Genomic DNA, 12189 nt, shown 5'->3' on the forward strand with positions numbered 1-12189 from the left:
ATATAGTGAAGTTCCATTTGTAAAAGTATCATTTTCTGTCCTTGAAATTCCACAAGGATTTTTTTTTGTGCTACTGCAGTGAGCTATTTGAGACAATAGCCCTCTGTATCTTGTCCTGGTTTCAGACCACTCAACTTCTACTGGCTCCAGGACCTCCACAACTTGCCCCCACTGCAGCAAAAGGTTGAGTCAACATACGCTCACAGACTGTTCTAAAAGGAAGCATGATGAACTTATGATTGACATTCTGGAGACGGCCAACAAGCAAGTCCAGTACCAAAGACAGAAGGATTTGGGGCTAGAGGAAAGGCATGCAGCAAGGCAAGAGGAAAGGCTCAGGCTGGCTGCACAGCTTGAGGACAGGCACTTCCTTCATAGTTCTTGGAACAGGAATGGTGGCTAAGGGAGGACAGACCTCAGCAGAAAGCGCTGTTTGAGAGGCTCATATCACTAATGACTGCAAGAATAGCAGCTCCTGCTGCATCACCCACGTCACGGACTGATTCCCCTGCATGCTACCCTGTGCTGCAGTCCAGAAGCAGCTTGGACATCTCCATGGCTGGGCGGCGTATGTGAGTGGGCTCCATGAGTGGCTGGACAGGGTAACCTTGCCTCTGCAGCCCTATTGACCCCCTCCCCTGTGGATGCCTCCATCTTCACCCCACAGCAGCACGTGCCTGGCAAATGGGGGAAAGAAGGGAAAGGAGAACTGGTGGCTTGGGGCCATGCTGTGATAGGAGGTTCTGTCTTGTATCTGGTTTCACTTGTTGCTGCACTTTATTTGTGGGGGGTTTTTTCCTGTAAGGTTGTGTTGTCACTGGTGTGTTAGTGTGGTAATGGCAGCTGGCCTGCCTGGCAATGAGTGAATGTTGTACTTTTCTAATACATATTTATAAATAAAGCGGGGTTTATTTCCTCTAGAAAACTTATTTCTATCATATGGTGTGTGTTCAAAATACACATGATCAGGGACCACTGGGAATTAGTATTCACAGACTACTGCTCAATACCGTTATCTATTCCAATCCATACTTCAATCACTTCCTTACATCAATCCATACTGTGAATAACTCCTTTCCCCCTATTTCATAAGTGATCATATCATTCAAAAGTACACGGCATGGCACTAAAATTCTGCACCCCATCCCATCCTCCCCCCCACCACACACACAATCAATGACTCCCATATCACCCTCACCCCCCAAGCACATTCATATAGGTATTATTCCCCCTCTTCCATTGGACCATGCAAGTCCCTAACATGGAAGAACAAAGCATGCCTGACTTCTGTTGCCCAGGCACATCCAGCCCCAGTTGTGGTAGCTGCACTTTCTGGTTGAGTGCACAGATTCAGCAGCCTCTCACTGTCATGGGCCCATTCAGGGAGAAATGGTTCAACTCTGGCTTCACAAAGATTGTGAAGAGCACAGCAAGCCATAGTAATACAGAAAGCATCAATGACACCAGCATGCAAATGGGTCTGTAAACATCATAAATGGGACTCTGAGCTGCCAAATGCACATTCAACAACTATTCTGCACCTGCTGAGAGTGTAATTAAACTGTCTTTTGCCAGAGTCTCTGAAATCAGGATATGGTTTCATACGCCAAGGCACAAGGAGGTATGCAAGGTACACCAGAATAAGAGTTTGGACAGTCTTTTGGTGGGAATAGTGTCCCAGCCTGTCCACGAATGTAGACTCCTGATCTGTAGAAAACCCTGGCATCATGAACTTTTCCAGTGCAACCCCTGCTGATGTTCATAAATTGCTCTCTGTGGTCCACAAGGGCCTGCATAGTGGAGTAGTATCCTTTGCGGTTATGTGCTCCTAGAGGAGAGCAAATTATGGGCACATGAGTCTCATCATTGGCCCTAGCACAGTTTGGAAACACCATTCTCTCAAAGCCAGTAATTACTTCAGGAATATCTTTTATGCCCACCACCTTGGTGTAAACCACATGCCTGATCACCTCAGAAACCTCTGCCACTACTTTACCTACAGTTGACTTTCCAACACTAAACTGGTTTGCAATGGACCTGTAGCAGTCTGGGGTGGCCAGCTTCCAAACAGCTATGCCAAGCCGCTTCTAGATTGGCGGGGGTGGCCACATGCGTGTTTCTTTATGTTGCTCACAAAGCTCCAGAAATGTAGCTTTCTTCATGCTAAAGTTCTGGACCCACTGCTGGTCATCCCAGGTATGCATGACAATGTGATCCCACCAGCCTATGGCCTTGCCTCAGAAGCACTGGTCTGCATAAAGGGCATCAGAGGCTGTATCAAGTGTACTGAGAAGCATCAGCCAGTTCAAGTCTGCCATGCTTGGGTACTCTTATTCCTCTGCTTCCTCCTCCTCCAGCTATGTCAAGTGTCTTTGGTGGTTCATAAAATGCCGTTGAAATGTCCATCAGCACCTCATGGAAGCTCTGCCCATTTCCTGACACAAGAGTGCAAGTGCAAGCTAGAGAAGTTCTTCAAAAGGTGCCTTCTCCACATCACTGGCTCTGGTAGCTGGGAGTGCACTGACCAAAATGACTCCAGGGTGAACAGTCAAGTTTCCCACAGTGCATCATGGTCAAAGGGCTAGAGCGGCCATGTTTCAGGTTGCCACAAGGGATTCTGGGATATGGTTGGTTTGACTTGGGTCTGAGTGCTGCAGTGTGGATAGCAGAGCTCGAGATTTGAACCCAGGTCAGAAAATCCTTAATGTAAGGTTAACAATCAGTGTAGATGTTCAAGCAGCGGGTTCTCTAATCCAGTGTCAGCTGACTCGAGTCCCATTAATCCTGGAGTTACATTGCAGTGTAGACATATCCTAAGTGGCCAGATTTTCAAAAGTGTCCACACCCAGCATCTCCCACACCCTCCTGCAGAGTCGTTCCTTTGGAGCTGTAAAGTGCTCAGTACCTTAGAAAATCTAACCATCTCACTTAGGTGCCTAAATGTGAAATCTGCCCTTAACTAATTCATTCTCATAATACCTGGCTAAGATCGGCAAGTAAAGTTTTCCCACAATGCACCGAGGTCCCAAGCTCACAGTGAGTCAGTAGCAGAGCCAGGATTACACCTCAGGTGTTCTTGGCCCCCCATCCCAGGCTCAGCTCACTAGACTTCTGTGTTATGTTGTTCATTGTTTTACAACCAAATGATGTGAAAATACTTTTTGCAGTAGTACAGTGATTCAGCTAATTTTCTGGGATTCATTATGTACAACAGACCAATAAAATATACTTTCTAAAAAAAACCCAGCACACGTTGATGCTGTTATGCGATGTTTCGACTCAAGCTGCTTTACTCTTGTTGTGGTCAGATTCTCAGATTCAAACCTGCAGCAGGAAATCCACTTAACTGTACTATTTGCTTACCATGTATATTTTTAAATGCATTCTGGGCCAAAACCAATAGAAAAGCAAAATCTATATGAAAGGGAGCCACATAAAAACCCTCATGTTTTTCTAATGGAGCCAAGGATGAAACCTTGGCTCCAGTAGTGTAGCCACTGACATAGTCATTTGCAGTCTCTAATGCCAGTCCTGGGAAGGAGTTATAGATGTGTTTCACTACTACCCCTTTATGACCCAGTGGATCTACACAGTAGTCATATCTTTGATATATTCACTATTCTCTGTTCTACTGGAGGGCATGCAACAGGATATAGAATTCACTTTCATAGGGTTCTGTGAACAGCTGACAGGGGCGGCTCTAGGCATTTTGCCACCCCAAGCATAGCAGGCAGCCTGCCTTCGGTGGCTTGCCTGCAGAGGATCTGCTGGTCCCGCAGGGAGCTCCTCCGAAGCTGCGGGACCAGAGGACCCTCCGCAGGCAAGCTGCTGGAGGCAACCTGCCTGCCGCCCTTGCGGCGCCGGCATAGTGCCCCTTGCGGCTTGCCGCCTGGAGCCACCCCTACAGCTGACCACAGTATTTATGCTACTTTTGGACCGACATGGTTCACCACAGAATTTGGCAAATAAAGTGAGCAACTACAGTAGAAATACAGAAAAGGAATCAATTTCACAGTAGTTTGTATCTGCATAGCTATATCACATACTACAGGTGGTATTTTAGTAATATCATACACCAGTACTTCATTATCCGCTCCCCTTCAACACAGAATCAGAATGTTGCCCAGGGACCAGTTTGGATTAATTATTTGCACCAACAATTTTTGCACTGAAGAATTTATCACCATGTTTGCTAATTACCCCCACTTGAAACTCACACATACAAGCAGCAGAGTATCCACCTTAGGAGGTGTTACATTATGCTATTTTATCATGAAAAGTACAGATTTGTTACAGAAACATTGGAGTTGGCAAAAATTAAGGTGTATTTCATTTTAGATAGTGTTTGTAAAGAAAAGCATTCAGTTCTTACTTATCATCAGTTTTTTAACTCTGGCATTAATTACTTGGTCAAAATTTAACAACACATTAACTTGACAGTGACTTTGCAGAGCAGGCTTTGTAGCAAAAGCAGAATAAAAATATTCTCATAGGACACAAGTAGAGGGCAAAGTATCAAGTTATATCTGCAGAGAAAAAGTGGGAAATAAGACTAAATAGAATGGCATCTTTATTTCTCTGAGTTTCTGACATTGCTCTTTTACATGGAAAATGCTTGTAGTTTAAACTCCATTTACAGTTTTTGAACAGAAGGGTGCAATATATGAACGTTTTTACTAGAGGGAAGATGAAAAGGTTCACCTCAAGCACATAGTAGCGATTAGGTTGAATAATATGCCTTGTCAGCATTGGGTACATAAACAGATGAATTAGTAATTGGTACCTTTGTCACTATTCCTATGTAAAAGTGCTAGTAGGTTCTCAGTGCTCACAAAAGTCACAATATTCTGTTTAAAAAATGTATTGCCTTTCAGGAAAAAAAGAATATTGCCCAAATCAGCTCATTTTGCAACCCCAATGCCCCAGTCTGATCCAGTTGCCCTGTACTACTCTGGCAGTCCAAATTAGCTGTAAAATCAGCCTGTCTGAGAATTCTCCAGGGAAAGGAGAATTCTTGCATGGTATAGAGTCACCATAGTGCTTCTACACACACACGCGCACACCCAAAAGCACATTCAGGGGACATTGCTAGGTTACATCACTGATTCCCTGCTGACCATAGGGCCCCTGATGCTGCTTTAATTTACAGCAGGAAACAGCCAGGTCCCCTGACAGCTCCATGACTGAGGGAGCATAAAAGTGTCTTAAAGCCACCATTGCCTCATCTTTCCCAGCATGCATCAAGTGCAGCCCAGCCAGGTCAGAGGATCTAGCCCTGAATATTTAAGAGATATCAGTTCAGACACAAAGTATTGAGGTTTGGCTCAGTCACCTTTAATAAACTCTGAAAGTGCAGGATGGAGAATGTATTGCATAGGAGCAATTATTTGGTGAATAATTCAGAATAATAAATATGATTGTTGGAATCAGGATCCGTTACTGAATGGTTTTCAAACAACGAGAGAAATTTGCAATGAGTATAATTCCAGCAAATTTTACTAGCTTTGTTCTTCACTAGATTACTCATATTTCCTGCTGACCTATAGGACACAATAAGATTTAGGAAAAGGAACACCCTCGTATTTTAAATTAGTCTTGGTTCAGACACCTTTAATAATGTAGACTGATATGTTGTCCTAATTGCTTGTTATGAGGTTAAGAGAATTATAATTAAATTAAGATTGCATAAGCTTTAATTACAGACGTGGAGCTGCACTGATATCTAAAAGCAGCAGGAAATTATACATTGTATTATAACTAGCTGTAAAACGTACTGCTCATCTGTCATGTTACAGTATTCATTCTTTTCTGTGCTGACTTTGTCGTTTTAGCCAACTGAGTAACAGTTATGGAAGAGCAAAAAAGTGCCAGTTTGGAACAAGATTTTGAAGGGCAGGCTACTCATACAGGTAAAGAAACAAAAGTTAAGGAACATTTTAGCTCATTGTTAAAAATTAATCAGTGTGAAAGCCTGCAATTTTAATTTGCTGACAGACATTCAGAATGCCTTGCACAGGTATATTCAGGTATACTCAGGATCCAATGAAAACATTTTTATGACTAATTCACACCCCTCTTGATTGGACAGGTTACGCAGGGTTGAATTCAGAGCAGCCTTATTGGTGCTTGAGGCAAATGGCTGCACAGGACACCAAAGCAGCAGTGGCATTGTTCAGTGCAAATTTGATGTAGGCTACTTTGCCTCAGTCATTAACAATCTCCTTTATTCCTTTGTACTGAAAATAGTTGTAACCCATTAGCACTGGGCTATAAGTTTTCAGTCACAATGGCCGAAATCTGGGAATTTTGCTTCCTATATGTCTTTGCCAGAGATGTTAATGCCTCCTAGTCTGACAAGCAAAAAATTAATCCACAAATGGTTTTGTCATAGCATAATATAGCCATTAAAAACTTTAAACCATCTTTGGTCGGAACCATTCTTCTTTTTCCAGTGTCTACTGGCTATTGTTTATGTGAATGGTGTCACTGTATTCAGTGATGTACAGAACAGACAGGCAGCATGCTCCCTACCCAGGGAGCATGGAAGCATATCTTCTAAACATCTCATTTTTCTCTCTGTGCCCCAGATGTTCCTGTGCCCTTTTCTTCAGCCTGACCCCATGCAACACCTCTTCCTACAATTACTTCCCAAATTAGCACTGTTGACCTGGGCCAAGATTTAAAAAAAGGACCCTAAAGTTAAAAGCCTAATAGGGACATAGTAGCCTAAATAAGTAACCTGAATTTCAAATGTGCTGAGCACTCAAAATCATCCATTGATATATTAGCAGTTTCTGGGTACTCAGTACTTTTGAAAATCAGGGCATTTATTTACACTCCTAATTTTTGGTTCCTGTTTTTGGAAATGTTTAGCCTACATCTTTTCCGCATCTTATTGGGTGGCACATTCTCTCTTTTTACCTGTGGCTCTTTAATATAATATTTACAGCCTTTGCCCTCCAAGATTATGAAGTTAATTGTTTAATTCACAATTATAAAGCAACACATTCACCAAATGCAAAAAGACCCCACCAACTAGCAGTTTAGTAGCTCTGAAGGGAGAATGCTTGACATTTTTTAATTTTTGGTGCAAGTTCAAATTTCACTGACCAACCACCCCATATCACCACCCTGAAAATTTGACAAGTTTTCCTACATTTTTTTTTCCAACTAGCTGTAGATGCAGTTTTTGGAACCATTTGACATTTTGAACCCATAAACATTTTAAAATATTTTTGAAAAATGTTTTTACTGTTTAATCAACCAGCTCTAGAGAGTAGGATTTGATTTTAGCTCTGTAATCAGAAACATTTCAGCACTGAGACATACATTTCAATGGCAGAGATATGGGCTATAAAGTCTCAGTGTTCTGACCTTTTGTTTTGCAGTGCATATAAGGTCTTTAAATATGCCCTGTGTTCAAAGACACTGTCTTTCTGAAACGAACAAACAAAACCAAATAATTATGGGTCTTTATCTCTCCTAGGGCCCAAAGGCGTGATCAATGACTGGAGAAAGTTTAAATTAGAAAGTGAAGACAGAGATTCCCTCCCTTTGAGCAAGAAAGAGATCCTCAGACAAATGTCTTCACCACACAGATCTCTCAGTAAAGATGATAAAGACACCAGAGAAAGATTCAGTCGTAAGGTAACAAGAGAAAACACAAGTGAATAAATGATTCTATATAAAACATGAAAACAAGAAAAATGTGGTATAAGCCCAGGAGAAGCCAGAAACTACTGAATTTAATTGCCACCAGTTCCCATTTCCTTTCTGTCCTTATACAAATCACTTAACATCTCCATTTCAGTTTTCCTCAGCTGCAAATTGGGACAATACTGAACTATCTCAAAGTGACAATGTGAAGTCAATGTTTATAAAGTATGTTGAATGTGAGAAGGGCAGTGAGTGATACATGTTAGCATTAGTTGCTGAAACTTAGCTTGAGGCCTATTGAAAGCTACAAGGCACTTGGATTATTATAAATAAAATACAGAGAGATCATGAAGGGGCAGATTGTGCTATTCTTGCTCCCACTGAGTAGTATTTTGTTTTGCAAGAAGTCCCGCTGAAGAAAATGGGACTACTCACAGAATAAAGACCTATTTTGTAGAAAGATGGAAGCATCTGACCCAAAACGCACATGAAATAGAACACACCACTTGATCATCACAATCTGGCCAACTGTTGACCAGTGCTGAATCTTCTACCCTCAATAAAAGGTTAATAAGAAGACTGTGGTGAGATAATTATCACAGTATCTAGCTGCCTCAGATCTCCTTCAATCTTCTCAATCTGGATAAATTATTGCCTCCCGAAAACAGATGAAGACCAGGGGTGAAATTCTGACCCTATTGAAGTCACTGGCAAAACTCCAACTGACTTTAGTGGGGCCAGGATTTCACCCAATGTGTCCTTGCTGATATTGTTAGATATATCAGCTGCCTTCAATACCATTTACCTGTACCCAAGTAAAGAGAGATGGGGTTTCCATTTAATGTCTTATTTCCTCTCTCTCCAAGAGTCCCCACAGGGCAATTTTGCGCAATTATTCTTCTGCCCAAGGGTTTTATGTGGGGTTCCACAGACAACATCTTGTTCAGTGAATCCACAGACAACATCTTGTTCAGTGAATACACACACACACACACACACACACACACACAGTAATATAATGCTCTCTTAATATTCACAGATGAGTATGCAGGAGTATGAGCTCATCCACGAGGAGCAAGAGGATGAAAGCTGCCTACGAAAATACCGCAAACGCTGCATGCAGGATATGCATCAGAGGCTGAGCTTTGGGCCCAGATATGGCTATCTGTATGAGCTGCAGAATGGAGAACAGTTCCTGGAAGTCATTGAGAAAGAACGAAAAACCGTCATGGTCATTGTTCACATTTATGAAGATGGCATCAAGGGCTGTGAGGCACTAAACAATAGCTTAACTTGCCTTGCTGCAGAATATTCCACAATGAGATTTTGTAAGATAAAAGCATCTAACACAGGTGCTGGAGACCGCTTTTCAACTGATGTGCTCCCAACCCTGCTTGTCTACAAGGGTGGGGAGCTTTTGAGCAATTTTATTAGTGTTACTGAACACTTCAGTGAGGAATTTTTTGCTGTGGATGTGGAATCTTTCCTACATGAGTATGGGCTGCTACCCGAAAAGGAGATTCCAGCACTTAGAAATGGCAATACAGATGATCAAGATATTGAATAATTAGAGAAGGATATAGCCCATCATTATCTCCTATTTCTCCATATATTGCAATTGGATCTCAGCAGAACCCATGATCATTTAGAGAAGCCTGTGTGTGCTTGTTACTTTATCTGTAAGAGATACATATATAAATATTTCTTAACAGTCAGTATGTGAATTTTATTTAAAGCACATCTAATAGCCTATACATATGTTTCTATGGAATCTACAGTAATAACATTAGGAGAAAATGCAGGTGATGATCTTTATAAAATTAGTAATAGGTTTTAAATTAGACACACATCTTAAAAGGTAAATTAGGCACTAATCCTGGACCCACTAAAACCAAAAGGTTAGCATCTAATTTCAGTCAGAACAGAATAAGGCCCTTCTAAACTCTTTCCTCAGTGTATTCTGCACCAATGCGCATATGCAGAATTTATGTTCCTGCAGATTTTTTTTGCTTCCCTATAGAAAAATGATTGTCTAACGGGGAAGTGATAAGTGCGGTCACATAACCCTCCCCCATAGTATGTTTTGGGTGCTGACAGACAGGTAAATCACTGTGGGGCGGGACTGGGGAAGACCCAGTTGGTGACTCCTACCCTGTGCTGGGCTCAGCTGCTAGTCTTGGCTGGCATCCGGGTCTGGGTCAGACCCACCCCCAGATTTGTCCCCAGGCTGTAGGAAGCTCTGCAAATTTCATCCTCCACCCCCGCCAGTGCTTCCTGCACCCATCACTCCTCAGCTGCAGGGGGAGGGATCCTGTTCAGGGAGCTGCTCCCCCATCCGCCCAACCTGTGCACCCAGATCCCCTCATACCCAGACCCTCCCGCAGAGCCTCACCCCCCTCCTCTGGACCCAGAACCCTTCCTGACAAGCCCCACTTCCCCTGTACCTGGACTATCCCAATGAGCCACCTGCACCAGGATTCATATCTCTCTGAGCCCCAAGCAGCTGCAATTGTATCCCCACCCCACTCCTCCAGCATCTTGATTCCTCCACTGAGCCTCCCAGACTCACCTGCCAAGCTCTATCCTCCCCACGCCAACACCCCCCCGCTGAGCTCCAACCACCTTCACTTGGACTCCCCTGCAGCATCCCATTACCATTGCACCCAGAACCCCCCCAACAAGCCCCTGTGCAGCCAGATGCCTGCACACGCAGATCCCCCAGTGAGCTGCCCACACCCAGATTGCCCCACACAGACCCCTCTCAACCCACACTTGAATCACCCCACACGAAGCCCCTCCACCATTGGACCCTGCAGGGCTGAGCCTGCCTGCACCTGGCACAGAAAGGCAGGTCCTGGGGTGTTTCTAGGGCAGACCTGGTCCTTGCGCTGTGTGAGCAGCCTCACCGCTGAGTCCATGTTCAGGAGGAGCTGCAGTGAGCTGCGCTTCCCAATGCCATGCTGGAACTTCCACATTTGTTTCACAAATAACATTTGCAGAATTTTTAGTTTTTTGGCATAGAATGCCCTCAGCAGTAGTATGTGTGTGCATTGGGGGGGGGGGGAGACACACTCTACACATCTACAGCAAAGAAGGGATTATATGCAAGATCGCCACCTGACTGAAGTCACTTGCAAAACTCCCATTGATTTCAGTGGGGCCAGAATTTCACCCAATAATGTTAAAGATAAATCAGTATCTGGGCTGTGAATGTTCACGGCTTACATACATAAGAAATATAGGTCACACTGTTAAATATTTGGTTTTGTATTTAACTTTTGATAATTGTGAAAATATGGATTAGTTCATTGCTGAAACAAGAGCTCCTCTTGAGAAAATAATATCACAGATACTTTAACCTCTTTGTTAATGTAAAATTTATCAGCTGCTTTCCAGTATGGTGGTGTACCACGGTCTGACCACTGAAGTTATTTAAAACATTTGTGATTCCTGAGCAATTATATTTTGTGTTTATGTAATTAATATGAATAAAATTTAACAAAGAACCAAAACTTCAATAAGAAATGTGGAAATCATTCATAAAATGTACTTTAATGACCCTTATGAGGAAGTACCAAAAGGTTTCCAACTCATTAGAAAAGAGGTCACCAAACTCAAATTTTGAAACACGTTATTAAAAGGGACATGTGAGGAACAAAGAGGCTGTTTGGAGTAAAGGAATGAAAGGGCAATGCACTGAAAGATTTGTTCTCTCTTTCACTGAGAAAACATCCTTCAGTTTTATAGTTAAAACCACTTAAGAACATCAATTATGGCACAAAATACAACTAAACACAAGTTGCTCATTTGTCACATTTTGATCTCACTCACTGGCATGGTTTGAAGCCAAGTGGTTTGATTGTTACTGACAACTCCTCAGGTTATTAAGACTTACACATTTACCAACCTAGTTTATGTTTCATCATTGTACTGTTTGCTAGCTTTTTTAATTTTATTCACCATGGACAACAAAACTAGATGAGTAAGTTTCCCTTTATGTTCAAGGTCAGATCAAATGCTCCATGTGCATAATTCCAATTGATTTTGATGGGAGGTGAGCATATAGAGGTCCATTAATCTTCCTAATCTTAGTGTCCCGGCCACATGCAGAACATTCATTGGCACAACTCCAACATCAACTCCTTGATTTTTTACTGTTCTAATATATTTCTCACTTGCAGTCATCCAGAAAAATATTACATATGAATTCAAAGTCACATCATTTCCCTATAGAGCTATACAATACGGAGGTTTGCAAAACATATCCTTTTTAATGTATTTTGAACTTCAAACTTAAAATATGTTCCTTTTTAAAATAAAGTCATTCAAATGGAGCTTATGCCTGGTTTAGGTAATGTTGAAAACCTACCTTGCTTTTTACCTGCTGAACTAAAATGATTACGAGAAAGCACGTCTAACGGCAGACTTCATTTCAAAAGGAGGGAGGAAGCTAAATAGTGAAAGCAGCATGTAAGTGCATTACACATATTGATAGCGACAGATAAATCTCATCTCGTGTGCTAAGTGTTTTAT

General features: G+C 42.3%; 1 protein-coding gene across 1 annotated transcript; it reads left to right on the forward strand.

Moving 5' to 3' along the window:
- Positions 1-5848: 5848 nt before the first annotated feature.
- On the forward strand, positions 5849-9279 carry PDC (phosducin). The gene is made up of 3 exons (XM_032783432.2): positions 5849-5909; positions 7487-7647; positions 8696-9279. Exons 1-3 carry the CDS (start codon positions 5849-5851, stop codon positions 9221-9223), a joined length of 750 nt encoding a protein of 249 aa, XP_032639323.1. The 3' UTR covers positions 9224-9279.
- The last annotated feature ends 2910 nt before the right edge of the window (positions 9280-12189 follow it).

This window comes from Chelonoidis abingdonii, chromosome 7 (assembly GCF_003597395.2).
Source record: "Chelonoidis abingdonii isolate Lonesome George chromosome 7, CheloAbing_2.0, whole genome shotgun sequence".
Classification (NCBI taxonomy): domain Eukaryota; kingdom Metazoa; phylum Chordata; order Testudines; family Testudinidae; genus Chelonoidis; species Chelonoidis abingdonii.

Bases quoted from the DNA above. Each gene is read 5' to 3' on its own strand.
- PDC (XM_032783432.2), top strand. From the start codon at position 5,849: ATGGAAGAGCAAAAAAGTGCCAGTTTGGAACAAGATTTTGAAGGGCAG. The intron at 5,910-7,486 runs GTAAAGAAACAA...TATCTCTCCTAG, and splicing joins AGGGCAGGCTACTCATACAG to GGCCCAAAGGCGTGATCAAT. The intron at 7,648-8,695 runs GTAACAAGAGAA...TAATATTCACAG, and splicing joins GAGAAAGATTCAGTCGTAAG to ATGAGTATGCAGGAGTATGA.